Source organism: Eublepharis macularius, chromosome 2 (genome assembly GCF_028583425.1).
Source record: "Eublepharis macularius isolate TG4126 chromosome 2, MPM_Emac_v1.0, whole genome shotgun sequence".
Lineage (NCBI taxonomy): Eukaryota > Metazoa > Chordata > Lepidosauria > Squamata > Eublepharidae > Eublepharis > Eublepharis macularius.
This window is the reverse complement of record NC_072791.1, coordinates 114,556,471-114,580,249: the sequence shown is the minus strand read 5'-3', so window position 1 is coordinate 114,580,249 and position 23,779 is coordinate 114,556,471. Positions and strand designations below refer to the sequence as shown.

Below are 23,779 nucleotides of genomic sequence, written 5' to 3'. Positions count from 1 at the left end.
TCAGAAACAGTAACATTATGAGATGATTCTGTTACCAATGGCAAAGAGGATGATGATGAAAAGGTTAAGAGTATGTCTGATCCTGTTGTGGTTTCTTTTGAAATGGAAGATGTTGCATATGGTATTATCTGAGATGACACAGTAGTACTTGAACACGTCACTGGTGGTGATGTGGACAATGCAGAAAACACATTCATTTGAGGCAAACCTGATACAATAGTCATTTCATCAGCATCTTGAGACCTCATTGATGATTCAGCTGATAACTCAGAAGGTTCCTGGGAGGCACTGTTACCACTGCCTTGATACAAACTTGGCAAAAATCTAGTTTGATCAACAGTTCTCATCCGTGTCCCTGCCAGTGTACTTTTTATTATCTGAAGCAGATTTGCATTCTCCAAAGCTTGCCTCATTGAAATGTCACCCACTGAGGAAGACTCAAGTTCTCTCGAAGGCCATGTTGGTGATAATATAGCTCTCCAGTTGGTAAAGGACTCTGAAGAAGGAGTAACATTTATCTCCTGTTGTTCGGTACCTGAAAAATAATATATTTGTATTTAATTATTTTCCAAAAGATACCATATTCAAATAACAGGGCAATCAAACCTTCTGTGTTAGTGATTGAACGCTTTTTCTTTTCCAAGGAAGGCAAATATATCTCAGGGTGTTTACACATATATGAAAATCATTCTGCAGCTCCTTTATGGAGCTTCAATATGGATTCTTCAAGTAAATGAAATCACCCACTTTGCCACTTTCTGCAACACATTACAGGAACCCCAAAACGTATAGCTGGGATAGCTCTAAGATTAGAATTGGGCCAGGGCTCTATTGAAGCCAAAGAATGGCTGCATGCATTCAAACATAGGCTAAAAGTCTTTTTCTCCACAAAGAAGGATGGTTTGCTTTATGATCTAAACCAAGATCAATTCTACTCTCATTGGATGCAAGAAATAGACTATCTAGCCTGGGCATAGCAAAGGACAATATATTGAGACTTTGGAAAAGTGAATCTATACTAACTATCAAGAAATGCATAAAAGACCTAGATTACTCCAGCTCAGTTATACGAGCTCTGAGAGTATGTTCCACCCAGTTCTTTGGCATCCTTCCACCTCCAACCATTCCAGCCTATACTAAATATCTAACAGCTCCTTGCTACTGTAGAGCATTCATGTGCGCATTCCTGAACACAGCCCCTCAGCAGTCCTATGTATGAGATACTGTATTTGCCTTATTTGGACAGACGCTGCCAATGTGATTTGAAAAAAGTTGACACCCTGTCCCATATGATGTTGGAATGTCCTCATTATAACTTTTATCATGAATTATGGATTACCCCTATTTTAACTAATTACCTCCTACTGTATTAAAAAAAATAATATAGTTCCCTATCTGCTGGTAGACAGAGACCCAAGAGCGACGTTGGCCATGGCCAAGTATCTCTCAACCATATTTTCCTTAAAGAAATAAAGTCTCCCTATTCCCTGCTCAAGATCATTGGTTTTAGCTTTATTCCCTGCTCAAGATCATTGGCTAAAAGGAACTTGAAAGGAAAAGAAAAGGAAATAACAGGGCAGGATTTCTCAAAGAGGGATTCTTACAGGCCTCAAGGGATTAAAATGGGAAGATTGTATGAGGGAGCTGTGGGTGGAAACAGATACAGAAAAATGCAGTTTCCTATCCTTTAATCAGCATTTCAAACATGGCCAGAAGTACATAGATAAGACAACTGGAAACCAATACATACAGGCTAGACAAACAGATAAAAAGAAACATGTTTCCATCTCAGGATGAATAGCTTCTCAGGGACCTAACAACAACAATCCACAAACTTCTGCACAAAACGTCTACACTTTATCTGCTGAAATGATACCAATGAGTAAACAAATGCTGAAACATATGATAAAAGGAAGTTAAAAATATATGATAGTAAGGATAAACTGCACTCAAGTATGGGATGCTCCTCTTACTGTTTAACAATAGGACAAGCCCTGTGATTTCAATTATTGCTATTGTTCATATACATTTAAAGGGCCTGAGTTTGCTTAACACTGCTGTGCTTGACAAAACTTCCAATGTTACTATCTGTTTTACTGTGTCAACATATTAAGTAAGAAGTCTGGGGTTAGTAGCAGCAATACAAAGGAAACGGATGCTGACAACTAAGCATCAGTAACTTGGCAAACCCGACAGCAAAGGAATAGAATAAGCATTGGCTGGATTCCTCCATGGAGCAGCTGTAGGTGTTTATCTTGACAGCATTAATTATGTGCACAATTACATGCAAGCAAGAAAAAAAGAGGGACTAAATTAGAAAAAGAGAGTGAAGATTGAAAGAGAGCAGATAAGATGAAAATTAAAATTATCTCATCATATATGCGTGCACATACACATACAGTGACATTTTAGAAAGTGACAGCACAATGGCTCTCTACTTGCAATATGTTGCTCTCAGAATTCCCAATATATTATTGCTCACACACATACTTTTGCATTAAAATGAAGGATTCTAACATGATTTATGTTATGCCTAAACATTAAGATCATGCTTTACAGAGTACCTGACAGTCCAGTATATCAAAAGCATTGTACAAGAGCCACATACACTTGTCCACTCTGTGAAAGCCCCTTGGCAATAAGGTGCATGTTACAGTAAGCAGGTGCCATAGATACTCCACACTTTTTCTCTTAGCATTAGGACAGAAATAATAAAGAGGTTCTGCTCCACAACAACAACAACAATAACAACAACAATAACCACATTCGATGTATATACCACCCTTCAGGACAACTTAACACCCACTCAGAGCGGTTTACAAAGCGTGATATTATTATCCCCACAACAATCACCTTGTGCGGTGGTTGGGGCTGAGAGAGCTGTTACTAATCCAAGGTCACCCAGCTAGCTTCAAGTGGAGGAGTGAGGAATCAAATCCAGCTCCCCAGATTAGAGTCCCACCATTATTTTTTTTAATTTTATCATTTTATTCAAAAGACAAAAAAATAGGAAAATAAGAAGTGCATAATAAAAGATTATACAGGTACTAGATTAGAAATTAATTTGAGACTTATACAATCATATATAAACAATACATATAAAAACAGCACATAGAATAGTTTGGGGGTTAAACAAGCAGTATAGTTAAGCTTTCATTGACATTCATAAAACAAAAACATTATATATTTAACGTCCCTAAGCATGAATTCTCCTTCCCTCTCCTTCCCTCCTTCCCTCTTCTTAGCAAGTTTTAATTATGCAAACTTCTAAATCAATTCATTTCTAAGTAATCAAAGAGGTCTTTCCATTTTTCCCAAAATTCAGCTATCGGTCTATTATGTAGATAAGTAGTTAGCCTGGCCATTGATGCATATTCATAAATTTTATCTCTCCACTCTGGCACATCAGGACAGGTATCTGTTTTCCATTTTGTTGCAAATAATACTCTTGCTACCGTCACCATGTAACAGAAGAGGTCTCCTTGTTCTTTTCTAACATTAACTGGTAAGATATTTAAGAGCATACTTTTTGAATTTAATTCAAATCTGAGTTTAAGAATCTTTTGTATCTCTTCATATATCTTTATCCAGTATTTTCATATTTCCTTGCAAGTCCACCACACGTAGTAAAATGTTGCATCCGCATGCTGACATTTCCAGCAATGTCCACTATTATGTAGTGGGTTAGTAACTGAAGTGATTTCAACATAGCTCTTTATTGAGAAAGAACACCAACTGAAAAGAACATGTGGCAAGCCACAACTATCTACACATTCCAAGCATCAAACCACACACCCCAACTTTATAACAACCAATAGGAACACCCCAGCACCCAGAGCCCTGATTTGTTGATACTTTAGTTCATTGGAGAGTCCTGATTGGTTGGTTCCGCAAACCCAGCCAATCCTAGTGTAGCCGTCAGGAGCCTCTCTCTGCTCGAAGCTCCCCATACATTACACCCTTCCCTCCTAAGTCAGGGTTGAACCCAATAACAAATATAGTTTTTTTAGGTGGCGGGGTGGACCTTCTGTGGTTGAGGAAGAGTCCGAAGCTGCTGGCTGTGATGGTACTGGTACTGCGGCTGGACTCTGTTCCGGGCAACTTTCTGCAGTGACGTCTGCCTCCAAACACTGAGGCATTGGTGGGTCTTGAACCGGCTGAACAGCTGCCTCTTCCATGTCATGTGCGAGTTCATCTGCGAGTTCTGGAGCGCTGGCTGCAGGAATATCCTCAGGTGCCGCTGAATTCTCTGACCATCTGCGTCGGAGCTGGTCTATATGGCAATGCAGCCTTTGGCCATCAGTTGCTACGACTGTAGCACACCAATCCGGTCGCTTCTTCCACGGAGGCTGGCACCCACACTGGGCCCTCGCCGTAGTTGTGGGTGTAGACCAAGTCTCCCAGCTGAAACACACTCACCTTTTCCTTGGGCAGCTGTGGTTCCTCCAGTGACAGGACAGGATGTAGCCTATCGAGCATGGTAGTGAGCTTTCGGTACATAAGAAGCTCCACTGGGCTGTGGCCAGTGGTGGAGTGGGGCGTGACACACTGCTTTAGCAGGAAAGCAGCCAATCGTGTCTGCCGGTCTCTCTGTGTGATCCGGTGGAGGCTGTCTTTTGTTGTTATCACCATCTACTCTACTTGCCCATTGGTCAAGGGGTGGAATGGAGCAGACATGTCGTGATGGATAATGTGGTCATCCAGGAACTGCCAGAAGCTCACCACCGTGAACTGTGCCCCATTGTTGGATATAATAGTGTCTGGGAGACCATGTATTGTGAACAGGCAACAGAGTGCCCTAATGACGACAACAGTGGACATGGCTGACACAGGAATTACCTCCAGCCACTCTGAGAATGAGTCCACTACTATTAGAAAAGTCTGTCCTTGGAACGGTCCAGCAAAGTCTACATGGAGTTGGGACCATGGTGCCCTCGCCAGCTCCCATGGGTCTACTGGAGCTAGGGCCAAAGACGGATGAGACTCCTGATATGGCTGACAGGTACGGACCCACTCTTTGATCTCCTTGTCCATGCCAGGCCACCATATGTAGCTGCGGGTGAGTGCCTTCATTTACATGATGCCTGGGTGGCCGACATGTAGTGCTTCAAGCACTTGCTGCCATAGCTTGGGTGGAATAATGACTCAGTCCCCCCACAAAAGGCAGCCCTTATGTAGTGAGAGTTCGTGCTGCCAGACGCTGAATAACTGGAACTCCTTGGCCATGGAGCCTTCCGCCCAGCCCCTCCACACCCAGCTGAGCACACAGGCCAGGGTGCGGTCTTTGGCAGAATGAGCCACTACATCAGAGACATGGACTGTGGGCAAGGAAGGTTATATACGAATGCTAAAAGTGTACGAGGTAAAATCGGAGAGTTGGAATGCTTAGTGTTGGGGGAAAACATAGACATTGTGGCCATTACAGAAACTTGGTGGGATGAGGAAAATCACTGGGATACAGCAATTCCTGGATATGAATTATATCATAAGGATAGGGAGGGAAGGGTTGGAGGTGGGGTGGCTCTGTATGTCAGAGAGGGTATACAGTCCAGTAAGATTGAGAAGGTAAGAGAATTAGATTCACTTCTGGAAATGCTATGGATTAAAATAGTGGGCCCCAAAGGAAACTTAACTCTAGGAGTTTGTTATCGGCCACTGGATCAAAAGATAGAGGAGGATTATAACATGATGAAAGAAATAAGGATAGCGACTAGACAAAATAACTGTGTAGTAATAGGTGATTTCAATTACCCACACATTGATTGGGTCAACATGTGATCAAGTTGGGAGAAAGAGACTGAGTTTCTAGACACTCTCAACGACTGTGCTATGGAGCAGATGGTTGCAGAACCTACCAGGGGAGGGGCGATCCTGGACTTGGTCCTAAATAATGCCCAAGATCTAGTGAGAGATGTAAAAGTGGTTGCACCGCTTGGGAACAGTGACCATAATGTTATTGAGTTCAGTATTTGCATAAATAGGGAGTTGCCCAAAAAGACCAACATAACCACTTTTAACTTTAATAGGGGTAACTTCTCTGAGGGGGCATGTGAAGAAGAAACTGAAAGGAAAGGTCAAAAGGGTCAAAACCCTTGGGGAAGCTTGAAAACTATTTAAAACTACAATCCTAGAAGCTCAGATAAAATATATACTGCAGATTAGGAAAGGCACAAATAGGTATTAAAAAAGGCCTGCATGGTTAACAAACAAAGTAAAGAAAGCTATAAAAGGTAAAAAGGTTTCCTTTAAAAGGTGGGAAGCTAGTCAGAGTGAGGTATATAAAAGGGAACACAGGCTGTGGCAAAGAAAATGCAAATCTGTGATCAGGCAGGCAAAAAGGGATTATGAGGAACACATTGCAAAAAACATAATGATCAACAATAAACATTTCTTCAAATATATTAGAAGCAGGAAACCAGCCAGGGAGGCAGTGGGGCCCCTGGATGATCAAAGCATAAAAGGATTACTGAAGGATGATAGGGAAATGGCAGAGAAGCTAAATGCATTTTTTACCTCTGTCTTCACTTTAGAAGATGAGACGTGCTTGCCCACTCCAGAACCACTGATTTCGGGAGGAGTGTTGAAAGACCTGAGACAGATTGAGGTGACGAGAGAGGAGGTCCTACGACTGATAAATAATTTAAAAACTAACAAATCACCAGGTCTGGATGGCATACATCCAAGAGTTCTGAAAGAACTCAAAAGTGAACTTGTGGATCTCCTGACAAAGATATGTAACCTTTCATTAACATCTGCCTCCATTCCTGAGGACTGGAATTTCTTGATTCTCCTGGTTAGTCCACACTTCAAACTCACGGAATGCTCCCTCCAGCCCCTTTAGTGAGGGCTATTTTAATAATAAAAGTTTCCTTTTCCCGTGCAGTCCGATTATACTCATGGCCTTCCATTGAATGTTGTAGGACCCGTTTAGAGGTAACTCTAAAGTCTTTCCCTTTCTCGAATGTTGCTTGGCATTCATGGTCCCAGCTAAGCTTGCTTGTGGAGTTAATTATTTGCTCCTCCCTCTTGTTTGCCTTGAACAAGTCTACTAGCGGGAGGGCGATCTGGGCAAATCCTTTGCCAAATTGTTTAAAGCAGTTGGCAAAGTCCGAAAAAGCTTACAGTCGGGTAGGGGATGTTTGCAAGATCTTGTTTGGACTTGAGTAGGTCCCATTTTATAAATGCAGTTGCCCCGACAGTTCAATTCAACTTTGGGAGACCCACCTTTCCACAATCTAAAAGGGAGTTTATTCTGCAGCAGAGTGGCGAAGACATTTCTAACCAGTTTAGCACTTCTCTCTTCTGACACCAGTAACACAAAACTATATACAAATACATGAAACTTTCTTATACTGTGTCAAGTTATTAGTTTGTACTATCTACCCTTCAACCAGACTTACAGCATCTGAAAACTGCAAAATAAACTAGCCATCTCATAAAATGACTCAGTATAATAAATAAGCAAATATACTGTATGTAAACTGAATAATGTCTTGCACATATATGTTTTATTTTTCAAATGTATGTAGATGCTGTTGTGATTAATAAAATACAAATCCATTTTAATGTTACTAAATTCATAGTATTTTTTTGTCATTAAGTATTGCCTCAATGCCCTGAACTGGACGGCCCAGGCTAGCCTGATCTTGTCAAATCATGGAAGTTAAGCAGGGTTGGTCCTGACTAGTATTTAGATGGGAGACCATCAAGGAAGGCCAGGATTGCCACACCAGGGACCACCTCTGTTTGTCTCTTGCCTTGAAAACCCTACAGGGTCATCATAAGTTGACTATTACAGCAATTTACACACTCATTCCATCAAAGGACACTAATAGTACAGCTAGTATTATGTGGAGCATCAATTTTTGATGTTAAACTCCAAAAGGATGGGAACCACTGTTTTAAGTTGTTAGTGAGTTAGTGAATTCTGCGGCTTAAAAAGCCCTTGGATATTTGGATCTGGTTAATTTGGTTCTATGGATCTGCTTTTCTTTCTGATACCAAATAGCTACACCAAAAAACTCCCAAAAAAACATGAACAGGGCAGATCCTCTAACAGTTTCAAGGATCACAGTGCAAGAAACTGAGCTCATCAGAGATATGATACACCCCCACACACACAATACCAATTTCCTTCCCCATGTTAGATCCTAGGCTGAAAGTAGGCAAGCATCCTTCAGCCTAATAGCTATCATAGTAGCTAACCTAGGTGGCCAGCTAAGTACCTGGAAATACAAGCATAGTTTGTTTCCAAATAGACGGCTTCAATTCAGTTCAGCCCTCCTATATAGGCTGTTTGCATTTAATTAACATTTGTTAACATTATTAATCAAATAAATCGGATCAAGTCTGTATAATATGTATTAATTTGCTAATGATATATTTGAAGAATGTGATTTTTCAAAGCGTACATTATTAGACTTTGCAGAAAAATTGCCACAAAGGTAATTTATAACCATCAAATGCATGGATTTTCAGCAGATCCAGGAAGGAACATGATATGAGCAACCATGTTGAACTTAAACAGGTCTGGATCTGGCCTATTTTTTATTTCTTATTCTACTCTTCTGACTATAACTGAGTAGTAACTGAGAATATGAGGAAGAAAGGAAGAATTCAGGCCAGAGAAAGTTAGTTCATAAACTACAAAAAGGGCGATTTCTTATAAGTTGCCCAAATTCCCATGGCCTGAACTAAAAAATTGGCTAAAATGAGAAAATTTTCCACTCTTGAGTCTGTTAGCAATTTAGGGACTAAAATATCTAGAGTAAAAATCTATACAGTGTAATGTCAGGGGTTTGATCCATTTCTATCTCGCCTTGTTGTACCATGGACTTTGAAATATAACATGGGTTACAAATTCAATAACATCCAGACCACAGCCACAATATCTGTTTGAGAAAGGTATACTCAGAATGCAGCCTTCAGAGATTGCAGAAGGTAGTGCATTTAGTCTTACAAGCATAACTGCTTGTCTGTATTTAGGAACTGTTAAGCCATTGGAATCATAAAACTTGGAGGAATCCCAATATACTGGATCTGGTTTGGTGCTACTCTGGTGAACTTCATTTATGGCCCACCTTCCTGACAGACACTCAAAACAAATTACAACTATGAAAAGCAATTCAATCAGACAGCGAAGACTTCCAATAAACAATGTAGTAGGACTAGGATTACAGAACAGGAAAAAAAGTGCAAATGAAAACTTGTCTAAGGCATGACAAACTATAACAAAGAAAGGGGGCTACAAAAATAGAGGACATTGAATTACAAAGGGAGGTGATACGTAAAATAAACAATGTAACAGACTACTTAACTATTGCTTACAGAAGCGATTATGAAACAGCCCTTAGTGATAGTAGATGCAATACTTTACTGAGGCTTCAAAAATGAAGATGAAATTACACAAGCAAGGCAGTTCAAGATACTTTAACACCATTTAATAGCTGCATGGAAGGGCAGGAACCAAAACCCTGAAGACAAAAAAAATAAGATAAGCCAAATAAATGCCCTCACTAGTTGTCAAGGAAATGATTCTCCCACTAGCAAATACAGCTGCATCATCTGCATAAATGAGAGTTATATTCAGAACGCAGATGTTCCATCATTAGGAAATATATCAAATGAATAAAAGTTGAAGAGAGATTCGTTCTACTTATTTTAGGTCAATAAGGGCTCATCTAATTGCAGAGGAATCTGCTGTTTAGAATAGCATCTTTACCTTCTAAGTATACGTCTTTGATGCAAGCACTGTGACTCAACTTTGTCAAACAGGTGGGGCAGAAGAATTGAAGCATTCAGTTCCCAGCATGTTGGGTTTTTTTTCTCTAAGCTGCAAACATTTTTCAGGATTTCTCTTTTCTGAGCTATATTTTCTGTCCTAGCTATTGCTCCCAGGCTGTTTACAAATAACATTAATCACATTCGCCAATGGCTTCTTAAATCTAATATTTTCTTAACCTTTGTTAAATGAAATTTTCTCCCTTTGCAGCTTCCAAAATGAACTTTAGTTAATTCCTACTAATCAATTTGCCATTTCTAGAAATAGCTATAAAAAAACTGTCAGCTCTGCTGGAACAAATGAGATTTAAAAATTAGTAACTCCAATGGGAAACAGAGCATTTGTCACAACTGAAGTATGAAATATAAAACTGTCAATAAATATTAACTATTGTTTTAACTAAATTCAATAGATATCAGCAGATATGAAAGGTAAGTGTACATATTCTTTTCAAAGCCAGTATGAAGTGTTGGATTTAAACTTGACTTCAAATTCCAATTCAGCTGTGAACCCAGTGAGTGATTAGGGAGAAGTTACCTTGAGCAAACTTACATTCCCATCTGGAAATGAGAGTAAAAGAGTTGTGCAAGGGAAAAGTAAGAAGAGAATTACAAAAACAAAATCTGTATTTAAAACACTATATAAATAAAAATTATTAATCAATGCTGATTGGCCAAGCAGAGCAAGAACACATGAACACTGAGGGAGGGGAACAAATTATTAGCAGCCATGGAGAATCCACAGTGAAGCTGAGGAAAGCTCCAAGGCTGAAACTGTCAGAACAAAATCCAAGACTACACTGAATTGTAAGCAGAAGCCAGGGTCTTGGAAGTCCAAAGGTCAATATCACAGAAACACAAGCAGAGATTATGTCAATTCATTAGACTGCAGTGGATATCATAAGCAAAGTAATGTGTTGCAAACCAGGAGGTTCAGCACACCAGAACCAGCAGTAAGACTGCAGAGCTGACAGAAATTCCCTTGTTTATTTGGGGCTTTTATACATCTTCCTGTTGCAGAAATAATAATAATAACAACAACATTCGATTTATATACCACCCTTCAGGACAACTGAATGCTCACTCAGAGCGGTTTACAAAGTATGTCATTTTTATCCCCACAACATACACCCTGTGAGGTGGGAGGGGCTAAGAGAGCTCCAGAGAACTGTGAGTGACCCAAGGTCACCCAGCTGGCTTCAAGTGGAGGAGTGGGGAATCAAACCCAGCTCTCCAGATTAGAGTCCCGCTCTCTTAACTACTACACCAAACTGGCTCTCAGCCAGAAAGCCCATGGACTGCATCAACAAGAAGAGCCCTTTGGTATGTCAGAGTTCCATACACTTCTTAGGAATGATCACATGTGTAGTTTAGTGCAGAAGAATCAGAAGTTGAAATTTGAAACTGCGTAGATGGGGGGGTGGAATATTTTAGGAATTGAATTTAAATTGGAATACTGAACTGAATTGGAATATTGGAATCAATTTGGGCACTTTTTTATTATTATTGGTTGTTATTAGTTTGGGTGGTGACTGCTTGGCCAACCACAGAAATCTGTTTGAAGCAGAACTGGTGCTGTTCTCTGTATTACCAGAACTGGTGCTGCTTCCTGCTGCCACGGGCTATTGTGCGCCGTGATGTGATGATGGATATGAGGAGGGCAATTGAGATAGGGCCAGGGATACCAGTCCTCTGGGGACGAGGGAGGTATGGCGGTGGGACTTGGTTTAAAGGGAGAAGGTCGCGGAGATATGGAAAGGCTCGTTGCCCTTCTAGCCTACGTCCTATCCCGAGGTACGCCGGTGTTGGAGCTAGGAAAAACTCCCCTTCAACACTGATGTTGTGCAATGCCGGGTCCATAAACAAGACCAGAACGCTGTGTGCTATTTTCACAGCAGCTAATATGGACCTGGTATGCGTGACTGAGACTTGGATGAGGGAAGGTGAAACAGTTGCTCTGGGTGAGCTGACCCCCCCCCCGGGATACTCAGTCCTTCATCAGTCGCAAACAGGGGGGAGGGGTGGCAATCCTCATCCAGGAGGGATTCTCCTTCAGGCTGCTTCCCATCCCGAAGATCTCTGGCATTGATTGTGTGGGCCTGGTGTGGAATGTCGAGGAAAGTTTGGCTGTCTGGTGTACCAACTGCCTAGCGCACCAGCAGACGCCCTGCCACGCCTGTTGGAGGTGGTTGCGGGGTAGGCTTTGGAGTACCCCAGGCTGATAGTGCTGGGGGATTTCAACGTCCATGCTAATGATGCCGTCTCTGTACAGGCTGCAGACCTGGTGTCAGCCATGGCAACACTGGGACTTTCCCAGTTTGTATCGGCACCCACACATGAAGCGGGCCACACGCTAGATTTGATCTTCGGGATGGGATTGGATGTGATTCTGGATAGAAAAGAGGTAGTGCCATGGTCAGACCACGCGGTCCTGGAGGCTCGGCTGGGTGTGTCACCACCACCCCTGCACGGGCGGTGAGCAAATTTGTGCTCGCCCGTGGAGACTTATGGATCCAATTGGTTTCCAGAATGCCCTGAGGGAACCGATGCTCCACGGCGGTTCATTAGATGAGCTAGTGGAGGACTGGCAAGTCCGGCTCTCCGAGGCCATCGATGAAATCGCTCCCTATCGTCCTCTTCGTTGCTGAAATTGCCGAGCTCCTTGGTATACGGAGGAGCTATGGTGACAGAAACGGGAACTAAGACAACTTGAGCATGTGACGAGGAAGCAAGAACATCTTATAGGTTGTTTATGAGATCTTATGAGATGGCGGTGAAAGCTGTGAAGAAGGAATACTATGCAGCTTCCATTGCATCAGCTAGCTCATGCCTGGCTAAATTGTTTAATGTGGTTTGCTCATTGGTCTCCCAATTAGGCGAAGACCACCAAAATTCGAATTCGGAGATAAGCTGTGAGGCTTTTGAGAGCTTTTTTGCTGATAAGATCTTGTCTCTCCACCGCGATTTACTGGCCACAGTTGATACGGTACATGAACTAGAGGCCCCTTGGCCGTCTTCGGGGTGTATATTTGATCGTTTCACCCCCCTTTTCAGGGAAGAGGTGGACCGGATCCTGCAGGTGGTACGGCCTACCACATGCCCCCTGGACCCGTGTCCGTCATGGCTGGTAAAGGCCAGTGTTGACGGACTACGGGATTCCTTGGAGGCAATTGTAAACTTGTCCTTAAGCTCTCGAGTTTTTCCTAAGGCACTAAAGGAGGCTGTGGTACGGCCTCCTTTGAAGAAACCATCATTAGACCCCGCCAATCCGCTCAGTTACCGCTCGGTCTCGAACCTCCCGTTTCTGGGTAAGGTGATCGAGCGGGCGGGAGAGAAGCAACTGCAGAGTTTCCTGAAGGAGACCTCGGCCCTAGATCCCTTCCAGTCTGGTTTCCGCCCAGTATATGGGGTCGAGACATTGCTGGTCGCCCTCACAGACGATCTCCGCAGGCATCTGGATCGGGGCAGATCGGCACTGCTGATTTTATTGGATCTGACAGCAGCATTCAATACGGTGGATTATGATCTTTTGACCGACCACCTCGCCTATGTGGGGATACAGGGGACAGCGTTGCAGTGACTAATCTCCTTTCTCCATGATCGGGGACAGAGAGTGGTGCTTGGGGAGATGTTATCGTCCTGTAGGCCACTAGTATGTGGTGTGCCGCAGGAAGCGATACTCTCCCCATTATTATTTAATATCTATATGCACCCCCTCACCCAGCTGGTGCGGAGTTTTGGGCTTGGGTGTCACCAATATGCGGATGACACCCAGCTTTATCTGTTGTTGGACGGCCAGCCTGGATCGACACCGGGTGTCCTGGAGCATGCTTTTGAGGCTGTGGCTGGATGGTTGAGACAAAGTCGGCTGAAGCTGAACCCTATGAAGACGGAGATCATGTACTTGAGTCGTGGAGGGATGGTTTCGGGACCCCGGCTTCCTACACTTGATGGGGCAGTGCTTACACTGGACCTGAGAGTTAGGAGCCTGGGGGTGATTTTTGATCCCTCCCTGAAGATGGGGGATCAGATCACTGCAGTTGCCAGGTCTTCTTTTTACTATCTTCAACAAGCCAGGCAACTTGCCCCCTATCTATCATCCCGTGACTTGACTACAGTGGTCCAAACAATGGTCACCTCTAGGCTAGACTACTGTAACGCACTCTACGCTGGGCTTCCCATGAACCTGATCTGGCGGTTACACCTGGTACAGAATGCAGCAGCGTGGGTCATCGTCGGAGCACTGGTATGGGGGCATATTACACTGGTGTTGCGTCAGCTCCATTGGTTGCCAGTGGAGTACCAAATCAGGATCAAGGTTTTGGTACTAACTTATAAAGCCCTACGCGGACTGGGACCGACGTATCTGCGGGACCATCTCTCCCCATATGAGCCCCAGAGGACCCTTCGTTAATGCAATTTTAAAGGTCCCTGGCCCTAGGTAGGCCTGCCTGGCATTGACCAGGGCCAGGGCCTTCTTGGTCCTGGCCCCAGCCTGGTAGAACGCTCTGTCTCATGAGACCAGGGCGCGGCAAGACTTGTTAACATTTCACCGGGCCTGTAAGACGGAGTTGTTCCGCTAGGCATTTGGTTGATGCTAGGCGGTGCCCCCCCCAGACGGGGAGGTTAAACTATATGCCCTCCCATACAATGTTGTTGTCCATCTTTTTATATTTTTATTCTGGGAAGAACTGCTGTATGGAACGTCCAAATCAAATTATGTGCTGCCTTGTTTCTTTGCTTTGTGTGTGTGTGTGTGTGTGTGTGTGTGTGTGTGTGTGTGTGTGTAAAATAAGATGTAGTATTTTTATAATTTTAATGATAGTTAAATATGTTTTAAATTATGTTGTTATCCGCCCTGAGCCCACTGATGTGGGGAGGGCGGAGTATAAATCCAATAAATTAAATTAAATTAAATTAAATTAAATTAAATTAAATTAAATTAAATTAAATTAGCAGCCTGCCACCTGCTTTGAAAGTTTTGTGGACAAAATGGGACACCCTGTGCTAAGACCATTAAACTATGCAAAACAGAATTATTCAGAAGGGCTGTTTTTACTTAGGCAATATGGCGGTGCTGTAAAGAAATGGTTCAGAGAGATGCTTTGGTAAAGGGACAAGGACTGTGGCCTATACTACTGTCTGTTGATGTAGATATGCTCCTATTGGGTAATTTTCATGTAATTTAAAATGTCATGTCAAACTACTTATGTATTGTTTCAGCAAGGTCTATATTCTGTATTTGAATTTATGCTTCTTTTCAGATTTCTGCAATGCATACCCTATCGTATTGTTTTTTCCAATGTCCCATTAGTTGATCATATTGACTTACAATGTGTAAGTCAATCCACCTTGTTACTCAGTGAGAAAAGCATGTTACCCAAATAAGAGGTCTCCTTAATTGGTTGGGGGAATTAGCAATAAGGAGGCAAGCAAGAGGGGGGTAACTAGGAATCTTCAGAAACATTTACAGGGATTATCCCCTTAGAGAACCCACAAATAAGACAAGTGGATATCAACCAGAAAGCACACATACAAGGCTTACTAAGAAAATCAGGGAGGAAATGAGGGAAATGAGGAGGAAGTAGTTTAGGGAGGGCAATAATTACCACAGTCTTGAAGGCAGAGGTTGAGGCAGCAGCCAAACAACCAGCATTTCACAAGGAGAAGAGTTTACACCCAAATGAATTTGGGGTTGTATGGCAGGTTCTATCACACACACACACACACGCACACACAGCTCATGGCAGGGGAGCTGAGTTATAGGATAAAGCGCTTCCTAGGACAAGTTGACGTCTTTACCTCCAACACAATGGTTTAATGACTGTCTCCGGAGGTGGACAATGAAGTTGGAAGAGGCCTTCTAAGGTGGACTATAGGTATGAAAGGTGCTTGATGATCCTTTGAGCACCAGATGGGGAAAGCTAACAGATTTGCTGAATAGCTTGGATGTTGCTTGATTAGGGTGGATAGGTGAGGGGAAGCAAGGTTAGGTGTTGACAAGGTAAGTCAGGAGTTTCCTGGGAGCCTCATTGTTCTAAGTTATGTATCTCTTTCCAAGGCATGGAGGGGTGTCAGTAAATCAGCCTCTCTGATTCACACTCTGGTAATTTTTCAAGCTTCCACCAGCTGGCATCTGCTCTGGGCCAGGAAGTGCCTTGGATTTATGATATATGAGGAAGGGGTGTTTATGATATTCCATCCATAAACTGCCCTCTTAGTGTGAGGAGGGGTCTGACTGCTGATAGGTGGTCTATAAATAACAAATAATTAAAATGAAGTCTCTGTGTGGGATACTGCTATTACCTATTGATTAAGTGAAGGTTATCAAGAGTGATTGTCAAGCCGGTACACAGTTTCCACAAATGCAATGAAGATGGAACAAGACATATCTTGAGCTCCCATCTTTTTACTGGGGGGAGAGCTTGGGGAGAATGACAGAAGGAGACAAGAATCTTACTCTCTGGCACTAATCTGTGTAGAGTGCTTTTTCCAAGCAGCTACAAATGCAAGAGTAGAATTGAGGTTCCTGATGAATTATTTATATCTGTTGCCCTGGAGCAGATTACCAGTCAGGATTCTAATTTGACGTGTTTTACTTCTAAACCCTTCTTCTTGTTTCATCCTAGCTGTTTGTGTAGAATGTTCCCCTTGTGCAAAGCCAAAAATGTTTCTTCACCCAACTTCCCACTTTCGTGGTTATAGTTCTCTAGACTTGGGGCAGAGACGTATAGCCCGTGTCATGCATCCTGCGACGTGAATTGTCTTTCCTTGCTAGAACCTATAGACTCCAAGTGTTTTGCCATGTATGGCTCTTGCATTAGTTGGTATCCTTCACATGTGACTGGGGCCAGAGGAAGAGCTAGCCACTCTGACTTTTCAATTTACTTGTATTGGGGATGATTGCCATAAAATAGCTATTTTTGCTTTACTCCAGCAGGGCAGATGGGATTTAATCAGGAAGGAGGATGGAATATATGGCCACTTTTCTGATCCCTCACCACCACTCCCCTACCACCTACTCACACTGTTGTCATTACAATGGCACAGCATTCAGGTTGACTTGGCATAACATTATTATGCCACTGTAAATTGGAGTTACACCAGCACTGAGTTATAATCCCATCCTCGTCCATCTAGTATAACTTGAAAATAGGACTGCACTATTACAGATTTTTAAGTTTTGCTTTCATCTAACTTTGAACTATCCTCTGAATATGATCCCATACTGATGTTACATAGCAGGAAAATTTACTGAACAGAGGAAATCCATCCTCAAGAGGGAAGAACAATAAATCACTTCTTCTGAAGGATGAGTCCAATTTTAGAGAATTGTAGAAACACTGCTAAAGTTTGAGACAGCACTTAGAATACAGGTTAATATATTTATACACTTATTTTATTTCAACCAGTGGTCACCAGGACAACAAAAGTAAATACCACAGTTAACACTGAAAACTTAATGAAGGGCTTTTATTTTCCTAAGCTGCTAATTGCTAAGTTTACTGTCATGAAGGCAAACAATAAATCACACCTAAACAAACTCAAAATGGTAGGGAAAAGACACTTTGAGAAACTTCAGGCATTGAGTGGCTGAGATCATTAACATTCACATTCACATTTCAACAAAAGCAATATCTCATCTGTAAAGCACCATGTATTTTCTCACCCCTTGGAAAAAAATTCACCACAAATGCTATGTGGCATGACATTATTTCCACTAGTAATAAAAATCAGTCATCTCAACTGACAGAAAAAGAGACTAAAAGCATACAGGGGAGAACTGGTTGTGGCAAAATGAAAGGTTAAATAACCCTACCAGAGGGCTGGAAATAAAACATTTTTGCAGACTCCAATTAAAGCCTAGGAAGAAAGACAGCATAGGATTATGTATGTAAATGGCTCTAATTTGAGAGGGAAAAGTTGTGCATTTTCCAGGTTAATTGCGTTGATTATGGGACATGAAACTCACAATGTCTACATACAAAATTTAAACAGTTCTGGTTAGTGATATCACCGTTTTAAAGGGATAGATATGTATGGGGGCATGGTAGGATTGCCAGGTCCCTTCACCCTTCCCCCCTAGACGGGAGGCTTGAGGCCTGGCACCTACCTTGTCTTCTCCCCTTCGTGCGCGCTGCTTCTGGCCAGTGTGATGATCTCACTTCCGGGAAGTGACATCATCGTGCAGGCCACGTGCCACCCTGGGGGGCGCTCCTGCACTCCACAAGGGTCTGATTCAGGCCCAATTTGGGCCAATTCAGCCCTGATTCAGGCCCGATCTGGGCCCAGTTCAGGCCATTTTGGGCAGTTCCCCTGCCTTTTGGTTTGCCATTGGTGGTCTCCCATCCAAGTAGTAACTGACCTTGCTTAGCTTCCAAGATCTGACAAGGTCAGGCTAGCCTGGACTATCATAGGATTGTAATCCATTGCACTTATTGTGGGTAACATCTGCTTTTACTTCATTGTTTTATACCTGGTAACTAATTTTCTGTATTTTTATAGTGTGTATCATGCCTTAGATAGTTTGTTGTTCACATTGTTCTCTAATTCTGTAATCCAGTCCTATAGCATTGTTCATTGGTCGTTATATTGTATGCTGTCTGTCTACACTGCTTCATATCCTGTAATCCACCTTGAGTTTCAGCAAAAAAGAACTACAAACAAAGTAAAACAAAATAAAAATTCAAAGCTTTGATTGCATAACACAAAGGGTAATCAATAGAGGCAGTACTCACACACAACAGGGTAAAGCACTGCACATTTTGGAAAACAGCGAATTCTACCACCATCCTACACTGGTGCTGCCCAGCTTCTCTTCTGTTGCCTGGCCAGAAAAGTGTTTATGGTTTTAGCACCTGCAAGAGGCTGGTAAGATCATAGACACAGAACTATAAAAAAATTGTCTCCAGGGCAGCATACTACAGAAACTCTGATCCAATTCCTGTGCCCAGGTACAAGGACAAAATAAACAAGTTAGTGTTTTGGTGGGGGAGGGATTTACTTTCTGTTAATTGCTCGCAGTAGTATATAGTTTTCAAAGTAAGTAATATTTTCAAAAAAGCCAGAAAATGTATTGTATAAGACAGCTTTCCCTTGTTCCTCTTTGCTTGGGAGCTAGCATTATTTTTGAGGTAGTCTTGTGAGCATGCTGCAGAAAGTTTCCAAACTAAGAAGATTAATGTGTATAAAGAGAGAGAAATTATGTTATGTGTATTTAGGAATCCCTGAAAACTCTTATAATGAAACCAAAGGGTTTTTGGTAATTCCTAGAAAGGCATGATATCACTTCCAGGGTTTTCCTGGAAGTAATGTCACATAAAAACAACAATTTTTTATTTTATTTTTCTCCCTCTGCTGCTTAGAGCAGCAGCGGAAAATGTGAGTTTAGAGTGGGGGACTCCCCCACCCCCATGGAAGGACTAGTAACACTAGAATAGGCAGTTTGTATAATAGTGAGAGGAAAAACTACTTTCCATTCATCCTCAGTAGAGATGGACACGAACCGAAATACGAACCAAAATTCATGACGAACCAGGCCGGTTCACGGTTCATGAACCAGTGGTTCATCAGATCCCATTTCTGATGAACCACCACGAACTTTAGGCTGGTTTGTTTTGTTTTTCAGTTCATCACTGCAGACAGCCTGACGCCGATCAATCAGTTTCCTAGACAACAGGGGATGGACTTCCTGCAAACCTTGTGCTGACCCGGAAGTGACCTTCTGCTGATTGGGAAGTGACCTTCTGCTGACCTAGAAGTGGTGATTTGCTGGTCTGGAAGTGACATTTTCATGAACCAAAATGAATCGATTCATGAAACGGCAGGTTCATGAAAGTTCGTGGTTCATGGAATGTGATGAACCACGAACCGCATGGTTCTTTTTTTTCTGATTCATGCCCATTGTAAATCCTCAGTGATTGAGAATTGAGCCCTGGTACAAATTAAGCTCTGATCACTGCTCAATATAATGGCAATTATATGTTGTTGTTGTTTATATATATATATATATATATATATATATATATATATATATATATATATATATATATATATATATATATATATATATATATATATATGAGACACACTTTCTGTCACATATTCAAAAAAGTACACTCTGCTTCCTTAATCAAATATTTCCTTTTGAGATACCAATGACTTTTTTAAAAATTAGATTATATTTTGTGATTTTTAAGAAATTGTTTTCCTGCCACAGCATATAAATTTGAGATGCTACTATAACTATACTATTAAAAATGGGATGCTACTATTTGGGATGCTACTATAACAATTTCAATGGGCTTATAGAGGAGTAACTCTTTTTAGGATTGCACTATAAAACACCCTCTCTTTCTCATTGATGCAATTTTGCAGTTTCTTAGAGCTAAGCTAGACAAGAGGCTGGGTAACTTACGTATTTTATGGGTAAATAACAACTACCACGAGAGTGGTATTCAGTATAATGGAAGGGGTTTAACACACGCATGCACACCATTTTTTCATTCTCTGCAGAAAACACTTAGGTTCCTTCTATGTTGTCTTTATGCTTCCACCAGCAGGACCAGGCCTTTTTTTCTGGCAGTAAGCACTGTTATGCAGTATTGGCACCACTTTCCTCAGTACCAGCACATCTTTCGGCCATGGGGAGAGGCAGTGAACCTCATGACTATTAGTACCTTTTTTTTTTTTACAGATAAAAAGTACTGAGCAGGGCCAGTATCCCTGGACATGGGCACGAACAGAAAAAAAACCAAACATGGTGTTAGTTGTTCGTTGCCATCCACGAACAATGAACATTGATTAACATGATCCTGTCATGAACTTGTTCACTGTTTGTGGGTGCCAGCAGACTCTCCTCCAGCCATCAAGATCCCTACTGCACCACTCCCAGAAACTCTACCTGAGCAGGCAGCAGGAAATGTACCAATAATAAATAATAGCTTGGTCCCAGAGCCTGGCAGCAGCCCTGGAACTTGAAGGAGGTAGATCTCTACTGCACCACTCCCAGAAACCCTACCTGAGCAGGCAGCAGGGAAGGTACCAATAATAAATAATAGCTTGGCCCCAGCGCCTGGCAGCAGTCTTGGAACCTGAAGGGTTCCAACCACACATAAAGAAAATTCAAGCTCCAATGCACTCACCCTGTCTCTCTAACAACAGCTGTCTCTCCCTGAAAGCTGGAGCTGGGAGATCCCCTCCCCCCTGGTCTTTTCTTCTTGTAACAAATTTGGAGCTCCAGTCCACACTTGGAAGGAAAACCTATCAAATTAAATTGGGCTAAGATTGGGGTTTCCAGGGCAACAGCAGGAGTTCAGACAGAGTTCAGACAATCCCTGACTGAGTTGCCATGGGAATTGATTGCAGGTGCCAGACTGTCTGGGTTGATGAACAGCAACTAACAGCAACGAACGAGGCTTGCAACGACCACCTGTTTGTTTAAAATGGGGCCTCACAAACAGCTTGTTCGTGAACAGCAGATTGGGCTGTTCGTGGGCTTTTTTAGTTTGCATTGCTGTTCGTGCCCATCTCTATCCCTGACCTGTTTGTGCTCTTTTTTTCCTTTGGGGTAGTATTATTTATGCTAGACTTGCCATTCTTGAGTTTTCAGCTCCCTGCCCTGAGTCTCTAGAACTTAAAAGTAGAGATGAGAACGGAACAGGAAAAAATGAACCACATGGTTTGTGGTTCATTCATTTTTACAGAACACAAACCGTGAACTTGGCTGAACTTGAGCCGGTTCACGAACTGGTTTGTAGTTTAGGGGGTACAGGACGGCCCAATTCATGCTCAGAGAGCCCAAACTTGGAGGGAGTTTTCAGCAGGCTCTCCTCCATCCACCTTCCAAGATTGATGAGGACTGCGATACGGATCTCCAAGTTATAGAGCCCCAAAGCTGGTACCCCCAGGAAAGTCCCATTTGATAAAATTGAGCCATCAATGCCAATTGCCTTATGTCTCCATTTGAAACGATGGATCCCCAGATGTAGGGCATGTCAGTAGTGGCCTGTTCCTCATGAGCTCGGGGAGGTGGCTGGCCACCTCCCAACTCAGGAGGGGGTGAGGCCACTGCCTGGCAGCAGCACCCCCTGTGCCCACCTGCACACTCTCATTCATGGATTTTGCTTAGTGGTGGCCCCCTCCTTGTGGGCTCCAGGAGGTGCTTGGCCGTCTCCCAACTCAAGGGCAAGGGGTGTGGCTGCCACCTTGTGGAACCCCCCTCTGACCACCTGCAAGCCCAAAGGACAACCACCGTCGAGTTCAGCATATTGGACATGTCAGTGGTGGCCCCCTACTCGCGAGCTTAGGGAGGTGGCCGGACACCTCCGTACTTGGGGGTGTGGCTGCCAGCTGGCAGCACCACCCTGTGCCCACCCACATGCCCCAACGAGTGACCACCATCACGTACAGCTGGCATGCACAACATATCGGTGGTGTCCCCCTCCTCATGGGCTTGGGGAGGTGGCTGGCCACCTCCCAACTAGGGGGCGGGGGTGTGGCTGTTGCATGGCAGCACCCCCCTGTGCCTGCCCGCAAGCCCCAAGGGGCAACCACCATTGTGTTTGGAGTGTGGGACATATCGGTGGAAGCCCCCTCCTTGCAGGCTTGGGAAGGCAGCCAGCTGCCTCCCAACTTGGGGGCAGGATGTGTGGCCGCTGCCTGGCAGCACCTCCCTGTATCAGCCTGCATGCCCCTACCGGTGAGCACCGTCACATACGGCTAGCATGTGAGTGATGTCAGTGGCCGCCCCTCCTAGTGGGCTTGGGGAGGCGGCTGGCTGCCTCCCAACTCGGGTGTGGGGGCTCTGGCTGCCACCTAGCAGCACCCCCCAATACCCACCCACACGCCCCTATGGGAGAGCACCATCACATTCGGCTGGCATGTGGGTGATGTTGGTGGCTGCCCCCTCCTTGTGGGCTCGGGAAGGCGGACGGCTGCCTCCCAACTGAGGGGCAGGGGGTCTGGCTGCCGCCTGGTGGCATCCCCGTGCCCTCCCGCATGCCCCTACAGGCAACCACCGTCGCGTACGTCATGTGGGACATGTCAGTGGCCGCCTCCTCCTCCCCGTGGTTGGGGAGGTGAGATTAACTCCCCTGAATGGAGCCCAAGTCCCATGAATGGTGTGCAGGGAACCACCACCACCACCCCCGACAGAAACAGACTTGATTCACACCCATCCCTCGTGCCAAGAAGCGGTAAGTGACTAGCCACTGACAACATTCACGTCCTAGATGTGGCGGCACTGATAGATATCTCCCCCTCCTTGGGATGAGGGTATTTTAAGTCCTGCTGGAGGAGTACGGGGGAGGTCCTAGTATCATCCCACAGCTTCTGATCTCAACAGCATGAGGCCCCTCTTCCTTAGAAGATGTGGCTGCCGACCAAACCACTGCATCACATGATTATCGTACTATTTCATGGGATTGTTCCATATTTGTACATTAGCACAGTAATTCTTATCACACTGCTGCATATTCTTACCTTATATGACATCTGAACACTGAGTATGTGAATTTGATTCTAAGACACCTCTGAGATGAGGCGGCAGTCACGGAAGCCTTCCCCACCTTGGGGGTGCCATTCTAAGTCTCTGGGATAGGATGTGGCAGACACAGACTTCACCCACCTGCCAGCCGTGGCGGTACCGACAGAACCCATTCCCCCCATCGGGCAGTGAGAGCAGGCAGGACAGGTGCACAAAACTATTACCCCAGGTGAGGCCTGCCCACCAGGGCAGCATACAGCTGAACAGCGGCATAGAGAAGTGGAGGCTGCTGCCAGTGTGACCCACCCGCAGGGTGTGACGGGTCCCAGTCGGGGAGGGGAGAACTGGCCCTCCCAAAATGGGAACACAGAACAACGCGGTGACATCGTGCGCGCCCCTACCTCATATGGAAGGGTGCCGGGCTGGCTGGACAGGGAACACAAAATAAGCGGCCTGGATAAGGCCGGACCGAGAGAGGAGTGTGTAGCAGAACGACAGCATGGAGAAGTGGAG

The 23,779-nt window shown here is 43.8% G+C and overlaps 1 protein-coding gene across 1 annotated transcript in view; it reads right to left on the bottom strand.

The window, feature by feature from the left end:
* The window catches only part of KIAA1549L (KIAA1549 like), a 242,499-nt gene that overhangs the window by 149,969 nt on the left and 68,751 nt on the right, over positions 1-23,779 (bottom strand). Inside the window, exon 2 of the mRNA XM_054972418.1 lies at positions 209-535. Within this exon, the coding sequence (XP_054828393.1) occupies positions 209-535 (327 nt within the window). The remainder of the gene's footprint in view (positions 1-208; positions 536-23,779) is intronic.